Below are 25,561 nucleotides of genomic sequence, written 5' to 3'. Positions count from 1 at the left end.
ATATTTATTTTCGCTCTCACTATACGATGGGCACTACCATTTGTTATGTTCTTTATTACTGTAAAGTCTTCAAATAATCTTTCTTGTTTGAGAGAAAATAGTCTATTGCAATTTAATAGTTCAGTAAGATGCGATACATGTCCACTTTCTGTTAGGTTTCTTTCTGTAAAAAGTGTTTATAGCATACATGAATTTTTTCTTGTTCCAGGAATTTCAAGTTTTTTTCTTTTTGTGTTTTTATTGCCGAATCCGAAAGTTTCATTGTTATTTTCAGAGTCTTCAAGGTTTATTTCAATTTTGGCATTACAATCTTCCATTAATATTTTTATTATAGATTCTTTGTTGTTATCTATATCTTTTTTATGAAGTATTCAAACTTATTATAAAGCTTTTCGTAAAAATTATTTATTTCCAAGATACTAAGTGAGTCCAAGATACTATGAATTATTTGAATTTGTCATTTTCTCTTCTTGTTGATTAAGAAACCTACTCCACCGTATATACAGTCCTTCTTGTCATTGTAGTAGAGTCTGTTCTCTGAATGGAACTTTTTATACCCTTCACCTTTTCTTTTAACTTTTGATAGTTCCATTATGTCCCAATTAATGTTCCCCATTTCCTCTTTTAGTTTGTACAGTTTTTCATCTTTTGCTATAAAACGTATGTTGTACGTTGCTCTATCTATCTAATTAGCCTTCTTCGGTCCATCTTTGGACATATTCCTCCCCAATCCTTTTCCATTCTTCTCTGTCTGTCGCTATAGTCATCCACCTAGAGCCCACGTGCTTCTTGATATCATCTGCCTATCTCATTTGGGGCCTCCCTCTGCTTTGTTCATATTCCCACGGTCTCCAGCTTCTAAGAATTTTGTTCCATCGGTCTTCTTTTTGTCTTATATTGTGTCCTGCAAATTTCCATTTCAATTTTGAAACTTCTTGTCTAACATCCCTCACTTTTGTTTTCTCTCTTATCCACTCGTTTCTCTTTTTATCCATTATTCTTATGTGCAACATTTTTCTTTCCATTGCTCTTTGGGTTTTTATGATTTTGTCCATATTTGCTTTTGTAAATGTCCGTGTTTGGGAACCATAAGTGAGAACAGGGAGTACGCATTGATTGTATACTTTGGTCTTAAGATGCTGTGGATATCTTTGCGTTGCTACATGGAGTTATTTATTGTTCATCTTCTTCTTTATTGTCGAGTTGCTTTCCCCCACCAGAATCCTTTGGGCAAACCGTTGCTTTAGTGTAGGATTGCGAAATAAAATTCCTACCCACCTAGGGTATCTTCCTTATGTATGTTAAAACTGTATGATAATATCAATAATAGTTTTAATGTTAAAGCTAAGTATGTGTGAAATACACATAACGCGGTAAACTTGTATTCTGCTCTTGAAATCTGGTAATTAGTATTTTTGTGGAATATTTATTAAGTTAAGAATTAAAGATTATATGATTTTAAGTCTGCAGTAGAGTTGTTATCATAAGGATTAGGGCAAAAGGGAATTAACTTATTTAAAACATAAAATGTTGATTTATACCTACACATAAATATTGGATTATTCGTGGGGAAAAAAGGTTCAACATTTTTTGTTTAGTATCGATATTGAATTACATACCAGAAAATAAATTTAAGTTTGATGGTATCATGCATCTTGTAAATTCAAATAGAACATGTGTCTTATGGAATCAATTTTAAGAATAAATACGAGATCTTGACGTGAAATTTATAGGGAATATAGCTTTGTGGATAATTTAGTAGTTTATTGAAATATTGTAAAATCGGATATCGAATAAATATTGTTTCTCTTTGGATTTACCAATATTTTACGAATTACTATACATGTCATTATTTTATGATTTTGTGATCATAATTTGATTATTTCATAAAAAGGGAAAAAATAAAAATGTTGAATTAAACCACATAAGAAATATTTTAAATATTTTTCACTAAGAAAAGTCTGGGACTTACAAAACTTGTTATATCACGAGAAACCAAAAAGAAATAATAAAGGATTACAAATTTAACGTACTTTAAACGCTACCAGCTATTTTCTGTTTGTGGACAATTAATACATACGACAGAAAATAAATATACTAATTCGCAAAATTAATTAAACACTCAGTTTGTTTTAGGTAAATTTAGAGACGATTAGAAAAACCTAAATATTTAGAAAATTAAATTCTAATAATTATTTTTTGCATGTTCAATAACAAACCATAAAATAATAAACAAGTTTTAAAATATTGATTAATTCAACAACAAATATTTTTTTTTTATTTTGGAGATATTTTTTAAATCAAAATGGATATTCAAATCAAGTATTTTCTCCTTGAGTTAAAATAACACCTCTCATCGTTTCTGGTATAGTCTGGATCAAAGTAGTAATCTCGTTTTGCGGTTTTTGTTTTCTCATCAGTTTATCAGTAAATATTCTAACGCTATCCTAGTTTTAAACTCGTTATTTACCTATCTACTATATAAGTTATCCTACAAATGCTCTATAGAGTTAAGGTCTGGTCTTCTAGGAAGCTAGTCTAATACCCGAATACGAACACCAGTAAATGATTGCATTGTGTCCTGGCTACCAAGTTCTATAGGTTGGAAAATAGTAACTGCAATCACAAGGCCAAGCAGCATTAGTTGAGCTACAAATAAATTTCAGCCATATAAGTATACAGGAACAGATGGCATATATCCAAAACTTTTGCATATGGGATTAGAGGTATTAATATCACAAATATGTAAGATCCTCAAAGCCAGTTTAGCATGGGAGGTCGTATTGGAAATATAGATAGATAGATAGTTTATTTGACTGTAAGTTACAACAAGGTTTACAGCAAGTCAAAACTAAAATTATAAATATAAATCATTACAAAAAAATGAAAACAATACAATAAAAATATTTAAAACATTAAAATACATATAAAACGTACAATGTGGACATCATAATATAATTAAAATACTATTAAATTTGGATATGTTGCAGCTTGATCATTCACAGATACACTCTGGTAATATTCACCTAATGTATAAGGACACATGGTCACTAGGTACTTTTTGACTTGGTTTTTAAAAGCTGTAATTGAATGAATGTTTTTAAATTTTTGAGGAAGTTGATTATACAGTAGTAAACCAGAGACAGTAGATGACTTACTTATTTATAAATGTCGATAGGGTACTACAAACTGTCTCTTATTTCTTGTGTTGTGTGAGTGAATATCACTGTTACATAAAAAAGTTCTTTTATTTTTATGAATTAGTATCAATAATTTCAAAATGTTACCTCCATACACTGTTAATATATTTAAATCTCTAAATAGGTTTTTACAAGACCAACCATACGGAACACCTGCAATACATCTGACAATACGCTTTTTGACCTTAAAAACGTCCTTTATACTAGAAGAGCCACCCCAGACAGTTATACCGTAACTCATTGTCGATTGTACCTCAGCAAAATAAAAAAGACGAAGGTGTTGCAGACTAAGTAATCTACCGAAATTTCTTAATTGATAACATTAAGAATTGAGTTTTTTACATACATTCTAAGAATGAGTCTTAAAAGATAAATAAGAGTCGAAAGTCACTCCTAAAAATTTCACATCACTACAACTCAAAATACCCTCACCATTGATGGAAATACTTAAATCAGGTTTAGTAGAATTTGAACGAGATGTAAATGATAAAAATTTAGTTTTGTGAACATTGAACAGGCGCGACTGATTACTGGACCAATCAGAGAAGGTCTTCAGTGAGTTTGTTATTTTATGTTGTAAAAAGTTTATGTCTTTATCGCGATATGGCATTGTTGAGTCATCAGCATAAACTGATACAAATGCATCAGACATTACATATGGTAGTTCATTAATATACAAAATATCACCAAAGTCAAATAGACCTATAAGCCTGGCGCCATTTCTATTAAAAACCCTAAAAAGGCTTTTGCATAGGTACATAAGAGACAAGTGTTAAAAGATAATCCTTTAAGCAATCGTTAATATGCATACCAACCTGGTAAATTTACACAAAAATTTTTAATGTCGTCTTTTTTAATTTTTGCAATCGTCGTCAGAGGCAATATCACCCAGGTTGTATCTGTAACAATGCAATTAGCTCTAAATATAGGTAATAACTGGTGTAAATAAGGGAGACTGACAGTCAATGGCTAAAAAAAATAATCATTAACTTCGCCAAAAAGACAGCATTACAAGGCTTAAAACCACAGGTTCTGGGAGGAACAGAAATTCCATAGGGGTATATTTTGATAATAGGCTTAAATTGAATACTCACATACTGAAAACTACACAGAAAGCTACTGTATACTTAGGCATATGTAGAAGGATGTGTAGGTGACATTGGGGGCTCAACATCAAAATGACCCTTTGGTTATACACAAGGGTTATTAGACCAATGGTAACCTATGGGTTTGTGACATGATGGACTAAGACGCAGGAAATGGGAGCATTAAGGCTGCTTAGTTATACAAAAAGGCTAACATGTCTTTGTATGACAGGGGAATATCAACACCTAACGCGGCGTTGTAAGTCCTGCTAAATCTTCCACCATTTCATATCTTCTTACAGGGCGAAGCCCGATCTCTGACGCATAGATTAATATGTAGTCAGCAACATATATGCCAATCAACCCATCGATGCAACAGCTACGAGATAAAGCTTGGACAATAAATTCAAAATTATTATACCAGTCAAGAAAGACTGGATGGATACAAGCATAAGCTATCTGGTACACTGATGCCTTAAAAATATCTGAAGGTGTAGGAGCCAGTATAGTAGAGACAAAGCAAGGGATATATTTCCCGGTAAGTCTATCTAAAGATGTTACAATTTTCCTGGCAGAAATAATGGCAATTCATCACTGCGTTGGAGAAATGCAAAGGCAGAAAAGAATGCATCGTTCAATTGCCATCTTCACACATGATTTTGTTGTTAACTATCCACTACAACATACTAAACCTTAGATTTATCCATATCATAATTTTCTGCAAGAGTTGGGTGACAAATTTAACATAATATAGTTAGTTATTTCTCAGGGATTTTTAGGGTTTGCAAAAAAATTATTATGATCAATCTGTATGTAGAGCTAAGTGACGACACCATCTTTTTTTCGTTGTTCGCTGCGTCTCTGTCTTACATCAAGTAAGTATAATAGCGTTTTTTTTTATCAGGAGAGAGAGAGAGAATGGGTGGGAGAGGTGGGGCAGGTAGGCTCGGTCTGTCATATGTCTATGGGTCATAACATATGTCTATGGGATAAATATGTGTATTGGTCAAGCGAAAACAAACTTAAACTATATCTATCTAAAAATGGCGTTTGCAATCCCCTTGTCCCGCTCCAATCGATTTACCGGTAAACATTACTAGTAATACAGGACCGTTATGGCCCTAGGGTTTACGTTTGGTGACAGTACTTATTTATGCTCTAGTTTCCGTATGTTAGAATCATTAAATAATTGCATTTAGTAAATATGCGGATAGGTAACAATTTTCACAAATTACAGTTTTTGAAACTCCAAACTATTCTTTTTTAGGAAAATTTATTCTAAATAGATTTTGTTACATAATGTATCTCTCATTATATTTTTTTTTTCTAGCACATCGTACTGGTAGAGGTAAGTGTCGTAAATTACTAACAAGTATTGCCTGACTAACCGTAAGTATACATTTATATTTTAATATGTAGTTTTTTAACGTACAAAAAATAATGTTACAAACCATTGGCGTACATATATTTCGTTTAGTGTAAAAACCTAAAAATGTTTTGATCAACTTCAATTGAAGCTTTAATAGTCCAGTCTGGTTATGCAAAAATTATCGATTTGACGGCAAAATTTTTCGCAAATGTCTGAAGCTTTTAAGACATAGGTGGGGGTTACTAGATGACGAATAGATGAAAAAGTTTTCGTATTTTTACCTTGCGTTTTTTTTTAAATGATAATTTATGGTCAAAATTTGATTTTTTGTCTATAAGTTTTTTTCCTTATATTTTACATAAACAATATTATATCATTTTTTATATCAAGAATATCTTTATTATTTCTTTTTTTAAATTAAAATTCATAAATAATTTACAGAAATATTTGCAAATAAGCAGTTTTTTTGTACTAATTTATAAATTTTATTAATTTTTTTATTAAAAAAATAAAATGTTACTAATACATTTGAACATTGAGGAATTACCGTCTTTTAAATGAGTGCGAAATTTTCCCTTGATCGGTAAAATAGTTTAAAAATTATTTAATTTATTTATCCCTGAGGCTACATATTTTAACTATTGAACTAGCTCTATTAATCATGCTAGATACATTTAGCAAATTTCATGGGATTCTTTAAGACTTAAACTATCTCAGAAGTTAAATGCATATTGCGTTTTTATAGAAATTATTTACAAAATAAACGTTTAAAAAAGGAGTATGTTTTTTACTTATAAACAATTGTAATAAGTTCTACATTTTTCAAGCTACAGATGTATAAAAAAACCTTCCATGACCAATAGAAACGAAGGTAGGGACTATTTTTAAAAAAATCATATCTCAATTATTTATAAACATTAAAAACTAAAATTTGCACAAATTTTGAATGAAAATCCAAACTTTATATTGAAACTTATAGCTATAAAATTCATCCAATTTTCATCGAAACTTAGAGCTCTTCGAAACGACGGTACTTTCGAAAGATCGACATAGGAAAGTGGAGGGGATAACTGTTTAAGCTCGGTTTTTTTTTCGAGATCGGAACTTTAAATTGAAATACGTAGGAAAAATTTACATTATCTCGGTTTCCATTGCAGCTAGAAGCCTCTTTTTTTTAATCTGGGGTAGCTCGTCGAAATATGAATATTTAAAGTATTTAAAAAATAGTCCCTAACTTCGTTCCTATTGGTCATAGAAGGTTTTTTTTAATAGATCTATAACTTGAAAATGTAGAAGTTATTACAATTGTTTATAAGTAAACAACATACCCCTCTTTCAAATGTTTATTTTGTAAATATTTTCGATGAAAACGCAATAATCATTTCACTTTTGAAATAGTTTAGATCTTAAAGAATCCTAAATGTGTCTAGCATTATTGATAGAGCAAGTTTAATAGTTTAAATATTTAGCCTCAGGGATAAATTAATTAAATAACTTTTAAACTATTTGACCGATCGGGGGGAAATTTCGCACAAATTTAAAAGACGGTAATTCCTCGATGTTCAAATGTATTATTAACATTTTATTTTGTTCCTAAAAAGATTTATACAATTTATAAATTAGTGCAAAAAATTTTCTTTTTTGCAAATATCTCCGTAAATTATTTATCAATTTTAATTTAAAAAACGGGAAAATAAAGATATTCTTGATATAAAAAAATGGTATAAATATTGTTTATGTAAAATATAAGGGAAAAAACTTATAGACAAAAAATCAAATTGTGACCATAAATTATTGTTTAAAAAAACGCAAGGTAAAAATACGAGAATTTTTTCATCTAATCGTCATCTAGTAACCCCCACCTATATCTTAAAGGCTTCAGATATCTGCGAAATATATTTCGACCTTTTTTTTAACCAGACTGGGCTATAAGTTTTATACAATACAACTCGTCATAATAAACAAATATTTTCTTACTGCTCTACCGAGCAGTGGTTACAACGAGAGAAAACTTAATTTTTTTTATTAATTATTGGTTTCTATAAAATGTAAAAATAAAAAAATCTTCTTGACCATCAATGTAGTATTCGTTCGAGGTGCTACAGTCTTTAAGATATAAAAAGTTTATAAGGATAATGAAGTGGATATTACTTATTACTTATTACAACATTTACTTAAAACATGCGTCAGGTACACAAAAGGATTATTACGCATTATAATAGCCCTGCATTATTAATGTGAATATTTTGAAACAAAAAATTAAACTTTTTTTGCAATGTTATTGATATTCTTAAACGTTTTATGGTAACTGAGACATACTAAGTACAAAAGTTTTGGATTTTACAGTTGTGATATTCACTTGTGAAAGTACATAACTATTAATTTTCTTAATATTTTGTTATCCTTTTGATCGTTTCTTCAAGAGTCCACCGTTTGTGACTCCATTTTATTGCTTTCTTTTTATAGATCTTTTATATGTTTTTTTATCTTTTTTTTTCTGCACTTTTAATTAATATTTTCCTCTTGTGTTTGGTTTACTTACGTTTTTGTATTGTTGTTTGTTTTTATACTTGTATTTTCTCCTTTATGGAGGATTTCTTTATTCCTTCATTTATTGAATTTATTTCTTGAGTTATCCATGTTTGCTTTTGGGGATGCATCGCCCTTCAGTTGTTGTTGTATAATGTTCCACAGATTTTTCTTCAACTCTCTCTATTGCAATAAGCTGTCCTTGTCTTTTTACTTCTTGAACTTCCTTGTGTATTTGTTCTTTGTTTTTTTGGTAAAGATTACCTTCTTTCAGTGGTGTTACATTCTAGATGTTTTATCATACATTTACATTTATTATGTCTATAATATTAGTCGATACTATGGCGTTACCGAACCTTTGGTTTATAATGATGTAATTTAGTTGGTTCCTTACAATATTCTCAGCGTCACTTTTAGGGACGTTCCTGGTGTATATTCTTAGAACTAAAGTTTGTACCTTGTGTTCTTGATATTGCATTTGTTGTCCTTGCTTAAGTGGACTAGCCTTTCTAAATTAATAGGTAATAAGTAAAATCAAGAGAATTGATTTTAAAGTTTCCAAATATTTAAAGTTTAAATATATTATGATTGTTGAAATATTGGTCTTCTTCTTCTCAGCCTTCTATCGTCCATTTTTGGACATAGGCTTTTTTTAACTCCTTCTATCGATCTCTACATTAAACCACATACTTTCTATTTATCCCGGCTTTTCTTTTTATATCGTCTACCCATCTTATTTGTTTTTTTTTTGTCTAGCAGTATGATCTGCGAAGCTTCATATAAATTTGGCCATTTTTTTTGTGATTTCCTTAACTTTTATTTTTGATCTTACCCAGCCGTTCCTTTTTTTATCTAATAGTCGTATACCTAACATTGGTCTTTCCATTGCCCTTTCTGTTGTTGCTAGTTTATTTATATTATTTTAATATTAAATTGTCCAGGTTTGACACATCTCATGACGCGAACGATGCACTGGTTGAACATTTTGCTCCTTAAGTATTTAGGTCTTTGGTAATCGTTAAGTATACAACTCAGTTTTCCAAATCCTGCCAATGCAAATCTTGCTTTTTTAGTGATTTCCACAATTTGGTTCTGTCTGTCAAGTTTCAGAATTTGATATATTTCTGGACTTGTTACATCTCAGTCTTATTTGTAGTTATACGTCTGAAGTCAATGTGTTTGTCATTGGTTTTGTTTTTGTTATATTCATTTTTACGCCGAAGTATTGGGAACTGACTGCGAGTTCTGTTATCATAATTTGTAATTCCTTGAATGTGCTCACTATAATCACGATATCGTCAGCGAATCTGAGGTAGTTGAACTTATTGCCGTTAACATAGATGTTATATGTTGACCAATTTCTAGTTTTAAAGACGTCTTTGGAAGCTAGATTAAAAAAGTTTGAAGATATTACGTTGCCTTGTCTAACTCCTCTATTAATGGGAATGACATTTGTGTTTTCATCTAGTTGTACTATCATAGTTGCGTTTTCGTAAATATTATGTATTAGTTGCATATATCTCGAATCTATTCTACAATAATTATAAATAGCTTGTATGATTCACACCTCGATAGTATCAAATGTAAGAGTATTACTAGACTATCGTTCCAGTCTTTAGGGATTTTGCTATTATGGAGACATATATCTATCTAAGTTATCGGTAGAACACCCAATATGTGAAATATATTTTTGTGGAGTTATTCAAAAACAAACTCAACGACAATAATAAAAATAAATATTTATTAAATTACCACTTGAAATAAAATCTTACAATTTTTCTTACAAGCGAAATCAAAACGCTCAACTTATATCTACATTTTCTGGAGAACGTAACAGCCATTTCCCTCGAATATTTCGTTTATTTCATCTTTCGTGTCTCCTTATTCAAATAACTGCTGGGTATTTGCATCCCTCTACTTCCATTTTCTTTATTTTTTTGTTTCCCTCTGGATGGTGTTTGTCGCCAGAAATCGAATTTCACGAAAAGAACAGGTTTTTGTGATATATGAAGTGAATATATTTCATGATTGAAAAATCGCACGGATATACATTGTTTGATATTGGTTTTTAAATGAGACCAATATCGGGGTTGATGCGGAAAATTCAATTGCATTTCAATGTCCGCAACCTCTTGTGCACTTTTTTATATGGATTTTTCGTCGGCTGTTGGCGTACAATTGCCTGCTTTTGTTTTCCCTATAATACTATTGAAAAGGGCGACATTTAAAAATAGAATTGACCTCTATTTATTATTAGTTATTTCAACTGATATGAGCAATGTGCTTGTTTATATCTACGTAAATTGGACGTGCCCTTATGCGGCCCGGTTTAGCATTAATAAATATTTACTAAAAGGTATTATAGCTATAGAGTCTGGTAGTCAAATCGTTTTTATTATTACTTATTAGCCTTTACTGTACTATTTTTAACCTTAATAAATATAAATATATAAGCATATATTTAAGACATTAACAATATTTAAGACATTAGCGCCTAAAATAATTTTTTGTCAAATATTTGTATAATATCTCTTTTATTTTAAAGTTATATGTATATGTTATTTATATAAACCCTGTAAAAATTTCTTTATTTTTTAAACGGGGGTCCTTGCAGAACCCCGTGTTCATTATGATCACGCTAGTCGTATCTGAGGTACAAAAATAGTGTTTGTATTAAAAATTTATTTTTGATTACATTTTATGAAAACTTCCGAAACAATCGATACAGAGTCCGACCTTACACTTTCCATATTGTCTTCGAACAGTTTTATTGCAGTCCAATCCACGGCACTGTCTTCTGTTACAAGGCTCCATCAAATGATTTCTTCCATCAAATCTTTTCTCTTCCGTCTCTCTGCAAACTTTGATATCTACTTCAGATTTGAAACCACGCGAACGACCAGCACCTCTGAAAGGAACACCATATTTCTGCAAAATAACCTGAACGATGCTTCTTCTAAAATCCAGTTTAGGCATAGCACAACCAAATTTTCTTTTTAACACCCAGGCGTTATCAATGGATGCATTCAAAAACCACGTAAATATTGGCCACTTTTTATTACGAATAGATATTCGATAATATGAAAAATTTTGGTTTTTTATCTATACCACCCATACTTGTTGTACAAGTAAATAGTGATGGACGATTGACTGAAATTTTTTTTTCTACTCTCGAGAATAACGCTCGACATATGTAATTGGTTGAACACCATAAGCAGTAGATTCAGCGGCCACAACTGAATTGTAAATTTTTTATCCATTTTATGACAATTATTTCATTTTTTCGATCTAATTAAGAAGCATATTCTCCGCGGTTTTCCTTTTTCATTACTTTGTTGCTTTTTATATTAAAGATTTTTGTAATCCCATTTTCACGGATAGTTCCCATTTCGTGGTATTCTCTGTCACCAGTAAATAAAATATCAAAATAAATATCCGATTATTGTACCAACTTGACTGCAATGTTGATAAGAATGGCTAGAAAAAATTTAATAAAAGTTCAATAAGCTTTTTTTGTCTATAAGATAAAAAGGAATATTATTTCTTTATGGGTACTTGATTTTCGATGTATATATAGATTTTTATCTAGTTTTGCAATTGCCAATAATGGAGAGACATTATTTAACTTGCGAAACGCAGTGGCATGCTATCGGAATGCTTCAGTCTGGCAGAACTCAAAGAGACATTACTGAGGTACTCCACCCGAGCAGAAGTGTCATTAAGCGTTTGTTGTTAAGGTGTCAAGAAATTGGTGATATTGCTGAACGTCATATACGTACAAGGATAACGAACCAGATTAAAGACCTTTTTATTAGGTTGCAGGCTTTGCGAGATTTCATGTTGCTGCACTACAATTACAAATAAGGCGGCAAGAGACCCATTAAGTGTTTTTAAGTGGCCAAACCTGCATGAAGTAAGGTTAACTGCTCAAAGACCTGTGAGTGTGTCTGTGTTGTCCAACGGAAATCGCGCTCATCAACTTCAGTGTGCACAAGAACACGCAAACTGTGGGCCTTTACGATGAGTCCCGATTTGGATTTGCACCAAATACAAGACAAACAAAAATTTGGAGAAGAACGGCAATCTGGCAATGCTGAACGATAGACCACCGCGCAGAAGGTTCATAGACAGCAAAATGGCAATATAATGGTATGCAGTGGCACCACTCTTGAAAACATAATGAAATTGAAGTTCTAGCATGGCTTGCATAATCGCCAGATTTAAACCCAATTGAGCACGTATGAGACATATTGAGCAGACTCATTTTACAACAAAATAATGCGTTTAATAAAAGACAGAAACTGTTTGAGGACCTTTCAATGGAGTGAAACAGAATACCGCAGTAAGACATTGACCATCTGATCATGAATTGGCCATACAGATATAGGACAGTAATCAACAACCGTGGAGGTCATATGCTTTCCTAACTTAACCTAAAGACTACTTTGTTGAAAGTTAAGAGGCAACAATTAGTTTTTTATTTTTGTTTGTTACGATTATTTGACTTATGGAGTTTTCTTTTAATTTTCTTAAGAGCTGTTGCGATAATTCTAAGACACTTGTAATCTGTAATCTCGAATTTTGATTTTGTGCCCTGGATTATTTTGATGTCTGTATTTAATTAAAATATATACAAGAATTTTATGGTTTCCCATAAAAAATTGTAATTTACAGGTTATCAGTCAATGATACAATCAGTAAATTAACAATATCTAATATTTGGTGGCAACACTTGATCAAGAAATCTCAGTTAATACTCTTCATATACGAAGAGTGTATTGACTGTCATGAAATCTCCGAAAATATTTTCAGACAATGATATTAAAAAAATATTATACGGAATTTCCAATATAACAAATATTATACTGAAATATTGGCATGTTCTGGTGTAAAATGTTCCTCTGCTGTAGAAGTAACTGAAAAAAACTCTTTCCATTTCGAATTTGGACACAATTAAACTTTAAAATAAGTTTATTTTTGGCGTTTTTATTTCCACTTCGAAAATTTTTTTAAAATACAAAACGTTTTTGTATTGTATAAAAATGTTTTGTATATTGAGAACTATTTTCGTGGAAAGCGATACATCAAAAAAATTTATTTTAAATTTAAATTGTAGTTTATTCACAATAAAAATACTAATTAAGATGTCACAAAAATAGCTTCAAAACAAGATTAACATACGAGTATTTTGAAGTTTCCATTTCCACTTCGGAAATGGTTTTCAAAATACAAATTAAAGTAAATTTGTTGACTTTTCGATTTCCACTTCTTCAATCGGTCTCAAAATACAAATTGTTTCCAAAGTGAAAATCAAAAGGTCAAAACAAACTTATTTTAAACTAAAATTGTGCTAAACTAGAGTCAGTACATTCTCAATCCTAGTCTTCTTCCAACAAAGCCATTGACTATTTAGTAGTTAGTGCCCTCGTCATTTCATATTTCTAGAATTTACCAAAATAAAACAAATAACGTTTACACCACACAGCAGTTCTCTAAATAGTGAATGAACTGTAACGATGAGATCGTATATTAAAATTTCAGATTGTTTAGTCTAACTAAAAAAATATACACTCAGATGCAAAAAAAACGCAACGGAGAAAATTTTGGTCAAATTCAAAGTATTTCAATTTTTTTATTTTTAGCCCGATTTTGATGATTTTTTTAGAACGCTGTGTATAAATTTATAAATTTTAATTTGTTTAGTTAGTTTTTTGATAAAATTTTGTATTTGACTTATTGTGCGGGGTTTAAAACATGGATTTATTATCCTAAGTTTGAAACATCCTTTGGAATAATTCCGTTTGCCAATTTTCGTAAAACACTAATTTTCGGTTACAACCATATTTCCTTAGCATTGTGTTTTTTTTTGTTTTATATCAAAATATGCCTTGGATCATTTTTTAGAGCCAAATGAATTTGCCAGGCATAATTTAGGACTTTTTTAATTATGATTATTTTGGAGTTATTTTGTGGCTTTGGTGACTGTTATCATTATGTCATATTGAAACTTACATTTTGTTTAACTATGATTGATCATGGTTCCTAGTGTAGAAGATTGTGCGAAAGCCGTTGCTCTGGTTGAAGATGGGCGAAATTATCAGAGTCAACGCTTTACGGGATCGTCATTTAACAGGGGTGCAAACAAGAAATCAGCTTTACGAGGTTCGAGGCAATAATGTAAGTGTATTTACAGTTCGTCGAAGATTACATGAATTTGATTTGCAAAATTGCAAACCAGCAACTGGGGCCAAATTACTTCCACGGCACAGAGTGGCTAGACTACAATTTTCCAGGGAACATTTACATTGGAATTTAGGACAATGGAGTAATGTTCTTTTTACGGATGAGTCGAGATACTGTCTTCACTCATCAGATGGGAGAGAACGAGTATGGCGTCGAACTGGAGAGAGATTTGCGGAGTGCGCTTTCAGTCCCCGCATTAGCCATGGAGGAGTTTCGGTGATGGTATGGACAAGAATATCCCGAGAGGCGCACACTGAATTGGTATTTATTGAGGTTTTGTTGACTGCACACCGGTATATTGAGGAAATTTTAGCGAATCACGTAGAACCCTTTTCTATATATATTGGCGATGATTTTCTATTAATGCAAGATAATGCGCGACCCCACTCTGCAATGTGTGTCACGAAATATTTAGACAAAGATGGTATTAATAATGAATTGGCCGGCGTGTTCGCCAGATCTGAATCCAATAGAGCACGTTTGGTACATGCTTGGTAGAAATACTAGAGGTCACGAAGTCGCACCAGCCTCAATTAACGAAGTTCGCTTAGGTTAAGTTACATTTAAGTTGTTTTTTTTTTGTGTTTTGTTATTGTTATCATTGTTCATTTAAACCAAGATCATGTCGTTGCTTTTAATCATTATTTAAATACAGTGCTTCTGGGGGATCTCGATATGACATTCCTTCGATATCAGTCACCAAAGCCATAGAAAAACCGAACACACAGTGTGTTCGGTTGTTCTCTGCCAAAGCCCCCATCGTCATATTACAAATTAATACAAAAGATAATGGTAATAATATGAAAAGTCGTAAATTGTGGGTGGCAAAGTCCTTTCGCTCCTAACAATAAACCAATCCATATTTTTACATGAAACAAAAAACATAATACCTAGAAGATATGGTTGCAACCGAAACATAAAGAAAATGAAAATTTTATGAAAATCCGCTAACGCAATTATTCCACAGGATGTTTTAAAGTTAGAATAAACAACCATCTTTCGCTTAACCCCGTATATTAAGTCAAATACAAAATTTTATTAAAAAACTTCCTATACTAAATTAAAATTTATAAATTTCTACACAAAGTGCTAAAAAATCATCAAAATAGTGCTAAAAGTAAAAAAACTGAAATACTTTGAATTTGACCAAAATTTTCTGCGTTGGTTTTTTTTGCATCTAAGTGTAGTATGGTTTCGGCCAAAGGTGCGTATACGAATCTGTCATATAAACATGAAATTTTAGGCCTTATTGTTAAAGTATGAATGAATACGTTTTAGAATAAGAAATATTTATAAATAAACATTTTTATAATTATAGCATACAAAATACGATATATATGTTTATAATTCGGTTCGGAAAAAATTTGTGTTGAAGATGTGCATAAATCATTAAATTGTGCAAAATTATAAAAATCTTAAAATATTTGAAAAGTAATATTTTTGTTAAAAGAAAAATTATTGGTCCTATATTCCTCAATATATTAAAATGTTACTTCAACAAAAAGAAAATGGGTATTTGACCATTTGACCACTTAAAAAAGAACGTTATGTTAAATATTATACACACATATTCAACAGCAACTTCATATATTTTAATATAGTTAAAAACTTTTGTCAGCCTCCTGTCGTTTATAATTCGAATTAATAGACACCTTAGAAAGACAACTAAAATTAAATATGAAAATATGATTTTAACGGTAGCGACAAAAAACGAAAAGTGTCTTCAGTAAATTCCCAGCGGCGACAGCATTACGAACATTGTATTCCAGGAATATTTACGGGAGAATCCAATGAAACACCTCAGCATGAAGATTTAATTAAAATGTTAATTTTGATGTGATATATTTCGTGGTCTACCAACCCGATAACGAAGAGACAACTAACGTCCTCTGTACTATATCTCTGCGCTGAAAATCGTATCATAAAAAGGGATATTAATATCTAGAATGTGGCGGGAGACCTACAGAGTTGTTGTAAGGCAGAACAACCATTATTACGTGCTGGGGTGTGTTTCTCTTTGATTTATGTTCGTCAGTATATTGTGCCCACTGTGTGGTGATCATAACACTCCCGCGGAAGACGTATACGCGATGTTCCGCTTTTGTTCTATACTATGAGGATTCGTGTCGACAAGAGACCTTGTCATACAATTCAAAAAAGAATTACACCTTAAACAAGTATTTAATTGCTTAAATTACTATGGCTATATCAGAAATTGATCACTGCTAAAATAATATTTTTGGTTCATCCTAAAGGAATTCCAGCATAGGTAATATTATTTTGATATAATTTATCTTGTTTTATAATACTCAATAAAACTAAGGAGATAAAACACTATATGCTAAAGATTAGAATTCGAAATTTGAAGAATAAGATATAAAATGTCAGTTTTGAGTTATACATGAGGCTAAAAAAGGACATTCAAAATTATACCTGGTTACAAAAAACTCAAAACATAAAATGTATCCTTTAATTAAAAATTAAATTATGTATTTAATTAAAAAAAATAAATGGGGATAAAAATTAAATTATTAAGATCACACAAAGCAAACTAGTTTGGAACTGACCACTTCTTATTAAGATGTAAACTGCTGCTTAAAATATCTGAGGAAATACAATAAAAATTATTGACCAGAAACACAATCTGGAATTTTTAGGGGACGACAGTATCTTCGTTTTTTTTTCCTGCGCCCTGCTGGATTATCGTATGTTAACTATTAAATTGGCTCTACTAAATTTGTTGACGGCAGCTCGAACAAGAGATGCAGAATCTGTTCAACCATTCCCTCAGGTTTCTAAGCCATTACGTTCTCTTTCGACCTCGCTCTTTTCTTTTGTCTATCATGCCTTGTGTTATTAAAGGAATTTTATTATTTTTCTCTGAGTAATGCATAACATGGTCAAAATATTCCATTTGTCGACATTTCACTGTTTTCACCACTTCCATAACTTATTCGTATAATTCGTATCTACCCATATTAATCGTCTAATTCTCCGATACACTTAGATTTCAAAGCCATCAAGTTTTCTTAAAGTGTATCCGTTAAAGTCCAACCTTAGACACCATATAAAAGAATAGACAAATATAACATTTTAATAATCTAATTTTTAGTTTCAAAGTAATGTTGTTTCCTCATAATATTTTCTTCATATTAAACATTGCAGCTCTGGCCTTTTCTATACGTATTCTATACGACCAATATAACTCATTTTGTTTGTTGTTTTCATTTGTTACTTTCTTTTCTCTCCTATGTAAATTGGAAGTGTCGCGTTTTTCTCGTCCTTTTTCTATTTTTATGCACTTATATGTAAACCAATTTTATTTTGAATTTCGAATTTTCTGTCTAATTTTATTTTGAATATCTTTTTATTTTTTGGTATGATTTTGTGGTAATATTAAGTCTAATGGGTAGTATTATAAATTGTTTGCACAATAAAAGAGTTTGACTATTTTTCTGAGGAAAGCTACAATCTACGAGTAATGTTGAATTTATCTATATTTTGTACAAATAACATTTATAAACATAATATACACATTCGTATAGAAACATTTCTTTTAAATTCTACCCGTTACCTCTTTATCTAACCTCAGTAATATTAAACAATACCGCAACATACAGTATACAGTTCCTCTTTTGTGTTTCTAATAAGATTGTTTGAAACTAATCTGATCCTTTTTGTAATATAATCGTCTGGAAAAAACCTCCATCTACATCGGATGACGCAAGAAAAGTACCTAGTCAGCGAGAAAACATATTTAATAACTTTTTGCTACAGGCGGGAAATTTCAGATGTCCTCTGTCCACTAAACTGAAAGCTACGACAATATTAAGTTCAGGTGATTTCAGCCCGAGGTCAACAGTATCCTGTCTCAAAGAAAATTAAACGAGATAGAAAATTGCAAACACAGAGATATATTTTTAAATCATGAAATGTTTTTAAAATATACTATGGATTTTTTCATATAAAAATCAATGCACGTCATTCAAGATTTACGACGTCAGAACACAGCGTTGTCAAATCAGAATGGTTAGTAAGTGAGGAATTTTCAAAACATTAACTATTTAAGAATACACTAAGCATTTGGATTTTTAAAATAAAGGAAATAATCGCATTTTACCATATATAAAAATGGTATAAACTACCATTTCTTTAAATTATCTTAACTTTCACAATAAATAGAAATGTTAAACCTTATTCTTCAATATTCGCATTATCCAGATACATGCACAAGGTAAAGAAAATCCACACATAATATACAAATATACTTATATAAACAATGAATATATTTATTATTACTAGATTTTACTCTAAATTTTTGTTCGTACTAAATAAATAATTATTTTCTTACTTAAAAAAAGATATTAATAATAACAAGAAAACAATATGATGAACTATTTATTCTTGGTAAGAAAATGAATTAAACACAATCTAATTTGTTCCAGTTTAAAAAAGAATATATATATATATATACATATATATATATATATATATATATATATATATATATATATATATATATATATATATATATATATATATATATGTATATATATATATCGCACCCTGTATAGGGTGCGATAACCATAGGGCAGTAACTGCAAAAATCATAATGTTGAGTTATGAGCTTTTCAATTTTTTTTAAACTTAAAATTATTTACTGTTATTCCAAAAATTAAGCTATAAACCTGGTATTTAGCATAATTTTCTTTAATTTTGCATATTTTTATATGCAGTAAGGAGTATGTGAAATTTATTTCAGCAAATAAGTATTTTAACACATACGGCCATATGGTTTTAAAATATTTATCAATTTTGGAAAATGATGCTGTAAAAATTCATATCAAATAAAAGTTTTTTTATATAAGATTATACTTAATTATTACAATTTTTTGGTTTTAATACTTAATCGTATTCTGTTTGTTCGGTTTCTACTGTTCCATTGTTCATATGCAAATCTTCATAAAACCTATGGTAGTGCTCTTGAATAACATTAGCCTTACACAGTGAGAGCAGATCTTGTTTTTTTAGATTGGATATTCCTGGTGGATGTGAATATGCTTTACTTAGTTCCATATTAGCCACCAACCCTCGTTGTCTTCGCCTTATATTAATGGTTCTGAACTCTGTATCATTGTAGCTTGTCTTAACCTGAAACTTATTTTCAAGTGTCTTCTCCACCTTGATTATCTTAATCTCATTCCAGACGAACCGATTTCCTTCTTCGTCAATATTATAAGTGTTCCCCATTTCCTTACATAATTTTTTAAAGTCCAATATATCCGATGTAGACATTTCATTAATTTTGTAAGGTTCACCTGTTTTTTTCGCTGTTTGAACTACTGTGACCCATTGCGCAGGCACATAAATTGGTGCTCCTTTTAATGCCCTTTTTTTGTTTCTCAATCAAAGAATGCATGTTATCTCCCTCATTTTGGGAGTGACCTGTTATTAAAAATTTGTGGGTAATTTTATGTATGTTTAATTTCTGTACTGCATAGAGATAAAGACAGACAATATAATTATTCTTATTTTGCCCACTGCAGTTATCTGAATATAATATTATTTCCTGTTCTCTGGCTCAGAAATTGTAACAGGCATAAGACTATTTCGTTTGGACCACGATTAGCAATTCCCTCGAACCAAAGGTAGCAATGTTCTGCATTTGTGGTCAGGTCAAATATTGTGAAATTAAATGTTGATAATCTCCTTTTGCAATTAAATAAGGAGACATAGCCTGAAGGTGCCGGTAATACGGCTTGTAAGTCAAAACAAGCAGTAATGCAAATATTGGATTTTGCAGATTTTAAGTCATTTTCTTTTTCTTTTCTAGTAAGTTCCACTTCTTGACGGTGAGTATTTTCGGAACACCGAACCTTTTTCTTCGCAAAATTTTATATAATCGCGATGAATATCAGCCAAAGTTTTGTCACCACTGACGAATTCTCTGGTAGTTTGTTTTCTTAAGTAGTGAGATTCCATTCTAGGAATGGACTCGATGTAACTCATTATGTTTTGTTTCACGACTTCGTCGATTTTTTTTCCATTCTTGTGAGTTTCTCTTGTCTTGTTCGCTTGTCTTTTGGGATAAACCCATCTACAGTACGACGTTGTATATTTGTTACAGTCTTGTCGCTAATTCCCATTTTTTGCAATAAAATTGTGCTTACACACTCTGTTTCTTGCCTTCCACTTCGAAAAATTAGGCATAGTTTGCTTCACGATTACTGTCTGATTTACTCTTCTATATTTCATATAAGTTTGTCCATTCCATAGTTTTGCCATTAACATAATCGATTCCTGAATTGCGTAATTTCTTTCTTTTATTTTTCTTTTATTTTTGCCCCATTCCTCCGGTTGACATTTCCTCTTTCTACTTTTCTTTTGAGGGCTTATCTCCACACCTTTATTTTTAAGAGTATTAGAATCAGTAACACTATTCAGTCTTGGACAAATTTTCTCATCTGTGTTGTCATCCGAAGGTGAATCCGATTTGGTTTGAGGGTGCCAGGTACGATTGTCGTCACTGAGTTCTCCAAATAATGACTCGGATGAGCATATTTCCTCATTATCACTTGATTTTGATGACGGTTGAATATCACTTGGATCGTTATAAACAGATATTTCATTTTGATCACCAATGTTGTAGTGATTAAATCAACCGTAATGTTCTTCGTTTCCACTGAGTCATACTGCAAGAAAAAATTAACCGAAGGTAATAACAATTTTGATTTAAAGAACGTTATATTAGAGGGAGTGCATAAAATGCAATACAAAAAGAAAGCGTGTAAACTCCATCTCCTCACGTAATTGAGCGAGAGACGCCCGTGCTCCTCAGTGTTATAAATGGCAAAAATTGTTACAAGTAGTTACCTTCTCATAGGGGATGTCAAATTTATGCGCTAAAAGTACTCGTAAAGTACAAGGCAAGCTGCTACTACGGGATGTTACGTTTAACTAAATTAAAAACGATTGTTTACTCACAACACAACAGATAGAAGTAGTTACAGGCAATGTTACATTTTTGCCAGGCTTGAAAAACCATTTGGCATTAACTGCTGATATAGCCAGATGAATCTGAGTTTTTGTTCCTATTTTAAAACCATAGAGCAACAACTGCAGATAATGCCTGATGGTATAAAAAGATGAATAGATTTTTTACAAAAGCCATAAGGATGCTGCTAAATAGCATTAAAAATAGATTTTTTTTTCTATTAGACTGCATTAAAACGTCATTTTACGAAAAAATTGCTGATATTGCCATATGGTTTTCAAGGTGCGATATATATATATATATATATATATATATATATATATATATATATATATATATATATATATATATATATATATATATATATATATATATGAAGTGAAATGTCGACAGCAATTAAAGTAAACTGTATATCCAAGCTTAATGAAGCCATTCAGAGCGATGCTGGGAATATTTATATTCCACTAAGCATCAACAATTTACCCATATAAATTACCATAATTTTTGTACTTATTTCGTCGAGTAAGGACGATAGCAAAATAAATATACGTAGACGGTTGCATTTGAATTTAATTTGAGTCTCTTACTATTCTCTAACACGTGTTTCTGGGTCTACCCGTCATCAGAGAGACTTGTAAAAAGACTCAAACCAAACCGAAACGCACCGACCAGCATGGAATATATAGGAAAAAAAATTACCATAATATGCTAGTAGCGACCTCTAGTAAGGGAAGATAAAGTAAAATGTCGATAGCAATTAAAGTAACTTTAATTAATTATTAAGTAAGTTACTCTAATTGCTATCGACATTGCTCTGTAAAAAAAGTTTCACATTGTACCTAGCAATGAAACTTTTAAAGTTTCTTATATAATAATATAAAGTTTTTAATGTGTCCTGTGATAATGTTATTGTATATTCATTTCCTAAACCAATGGTTGTGATTAAAAGAAAAAAATGTGACTCCACTTCACCACGGTGATACGTTTGTTTTTTTCAATATTTTTTGGATACCATTTTAATATAATCGCCGCCATCTCAAATTTGTAAGTTAAATCTTTGCTTATATATGTTGTAACTCATCACAAACTTTTTAGCAATTACTGATGATGGTATAAAACATACCGAAATATATTTGATTACTGAAAAAAGGAGTATTCTTGGCTTTATTATTTCAACTGCATACCTATTAATCCTTTTTTTGTTTTTATCTGATCAGCATTCCCGATCCCCCTCCTGACCATAGCTGATCATGCACATAAGTGTTTTATATACGGATATATATATATATATATATATATATATATATATATATATATATATTTAATCAAAAACTCATCTACCATATAATGGTGTAAGGTTAACTTACACCATCATATGGTATAAGTTAACCTTACGTAACCTTAGGTTTTTAGTCTTCTTTTTCTTCTTCCTCTGCTTTTCCCTTTTTAAGGGTCGCTGTCGTTTAAGGGACGCTTGATTTCTGTCCATTAGGTCTTTTTCACCTAAACTTTTCCATAAACTTTTCTCTTATAAGTCCTCTGCCATACAGTCCTTTTATCTTCTCCTCTGTTTTCCTTTACCTCTCCTTTCACCAACTTCTAACAGCTCTATTCTTTGTTCTACACAGTTTTCATTTCTACGTCAGGCGTGGCCAAATAAATGCAGTCTTTGTTCCTGAATCTTTTTTGAGACTGTACTCACACCGGCTCTTTCCCTAATTAAGTAGTTTCTGATCTTGTCTCTTCTAGTCTTACTCAACAGCCACCTTAACATTTATATTACAGCTACATCCACCTTGTTTTCATGAATCTCCTTTGGAGGCCACACTTCACCGCCGTATACTAACGCAGTTCTCACGACACTCTTGTACATCTTTCCTTTCATCCGTTTTCTGATTTTTCGATCACAAAATACACCGCTCATTTGCTTTCAGTTAAACTAACCAGCCTGTATTTGTGGGCAATTTCATGATCTAGTGTCCAGTTTTATGATATATAGAAACCAAGTTATTAAAATTCTTCTACTCTTCCTAGTTTTTCTCCAAGTAATTTTATATTCCTAACCATTTCTTTTTCTCCTTACCACATATACTTCATTTTAGACCTGCTAACCTTAAGTCCTCCCTCTTTAATAGTCCTTCTCCAACAGTCCAACTTCTCTTTTAACATTTCTTTGCTGTTTTCTACTAACACGATATCATCAACAAAGAGCATTGACCAAGGAACTCCCTATCTTACTCTCTCGGTCAATCAGCCATGCATCACAAGATTAAATAGGTGAGGTCTCAATGAAGAGCCTTGATGCAAATCAACTGTCACTAGAAAACTTTAGGTCAATTCGACAGTAGTCCTTATTTTATTGTACGCTCCCTCATAAATATCCTTCACGAGCCTTAGGTACTTCCAAAGAACCCATTTTTCTCTTACAGATCTCTATAGCTCTTATCTAGGAACTGTGTCGTACGTCTTTTTAAGATCTATAAATAGTAAAAGTAGCTCTCTTTTTTTACTGTATTTCTTTATTAACTACTTTTTGAAAAAAAAAACAAGGCATTCGTTGTCCTCGATCTTTTCTTAGCAGTAGCTACAGCGCGCTTTGCTTTCCGCTTTACTGCCTTGTATATATTCCTATCTTCTTCTTTTTTGGACCTGTCATACCTATTTTTACTCTCTAACCTTTTATTGCACTTCATCGTTTCATTACTAAGATTTTGTCTCTAGGAGGCCCTTTAGCAGATGTTTTTTCTAGCACTTCCTCGTTCATTCGCACCACAACTTTACTGTTAGCTTTTCACCCGTAGTCATTTACCGTATCTTTGTTCCCAAACTCATCCAGCATTCCTCTCTTGAAGACTATTGCCAAATCCTTATTCTTTAGATTCCATTACTTTACTTTCTGGTGTCCTACTTGCTTTCCTTTGCGCCTCACGTTTATCTGCGTATCCACTATCACCGGTCGGTATTGACTAGCTGTAGAATCACCCTTTATTACTTTACAGTTGGTAACCTCTTTTAACTGACTTCGTTTACACAGCACAAAATCTATCAAACTTTCCCTTCTCCCTTTACTATGGGAAACATACTGGTCTTCAGTCTTCATAAAGAACATATTAATGGCACCCAAATTCCATGCCACAGTCAATCACACTATTTCTTTCATCATTTTTTATGCCCATCCTTTAACCTCCAGGAACTCTTTCTATTCACGTTCTTTTTCTACCAATATGTTCATTAAAATCAACTCTAATAAAACACTTTTAGTCTACAGAAATCTCGAGTATCTCGTAATGAAGAGCCCTCCAAAATTATTCTTTTTTCTTTTCGTTACACTCTTCTTGTGGGGCGTAGGCACATAATATGATGTTCACAATGGTATAGCCTGTATTCAGTTGGACACTCATTATTCTATTAATTCTTATGGTTACCTTTACAAGATGTTCCTTCCATTCGTTGTTCAAAATAAAACCTAAACTTGCATCCATCTCCAAGACGTCTTGACTTATTACGTTTTCTACGAGTTTCCTTTATTAAAAGTACACAAACCCTCTCCTTTGCATGAAATTAGCAAGCTCTCTTCCTTTACCTGTCATACTTTTGATGTTGAGAGGTCCAACTCTGAAAACTAGCTTCTTTGGCCCTTTACGGGGAACTACCTAGCCCTTAAATTATTTTCCATATTCCTTCTGGTCATAGTTTTTACTGCTAGATGCCCTTACTGAGGCAAACAATCCTCCTTAATCCGGGCTTGGGACCGGCACTGATAGTTACAGAGCTACTTAATTCATTCAGCAACTACCAGAGACAAATTTTATAATATTTAACATAAAAAAGAATTACTTTATAACTAGTTTAATTTTTGACTCCTGGTTTTATTAAATAAAGTCAAAGCAGAAAAACTCGTTTCTCCCACAAAGTTATTGTAAATACTAGTAAATTTAACTATTTATTTATTAGATGTCGAAATCTTATATATTTAGATATAATTACTAGGAACAAATGTGATTTTTTAGCGAAATATTAGCTTTGTAAAACTGACAGAATCACTCCCTGAAGTTTGTTGTACTTATTGGCTAACACTCTTCTTCTCATTGCGCCGTCTCCTTTCAAAGGTTGGCGATCCAAATGGCAATTGTAGTTTTGG

At 31.4% G+C, this 25,561-nt stretch overlaps 1 protein-coding gene across 5 annotated transcripts in view; it reads left to right on the top strand.

Annotated features, from left to right (window-relative positions):
• The window catches only part of Lar (tyrosine-protein phosphatase Lar), a 1,676,858-nt gene that overhangs the window by 466,814 nt on the left and 1,184,483 nt on the right, over positions 1-25,561 (top strand). For all 5 annotated transcript variants that reach the window (XM_072529515.1, XM_072529513.1, XM_072529514.1 and 2 more), the window contains exon 2: positions 5,616-5,633. In XM_072529515.1, coding sequence (XP_072385616.1) covers positions 5,616-5,633 — 18 coding nt within the window. The remainder of the gene's footprint in view (positions 1-5,615; positions 5,634-25,561) is intronic.

Source organism: Diabrotica undecimpunctata, chromosome 4, assembly GCF_040954645.1.
Source record: "Diabrotica undecimpunctata isolate CICGRU chromosome 4, icDiaUnde3, whole genome shotgun sequence".
Classification (NCBI taxonomy): domain Eukaryota; kingdom Metazoa; phylum Arthropoda; class Insecta; order Coleoptera; family Chrysomelidae; genus Diabrotica; species Diabrotica undecimpunctata.
This window is presented reverse-complemented; position numbering and strand designations above follow the sequence as displayed.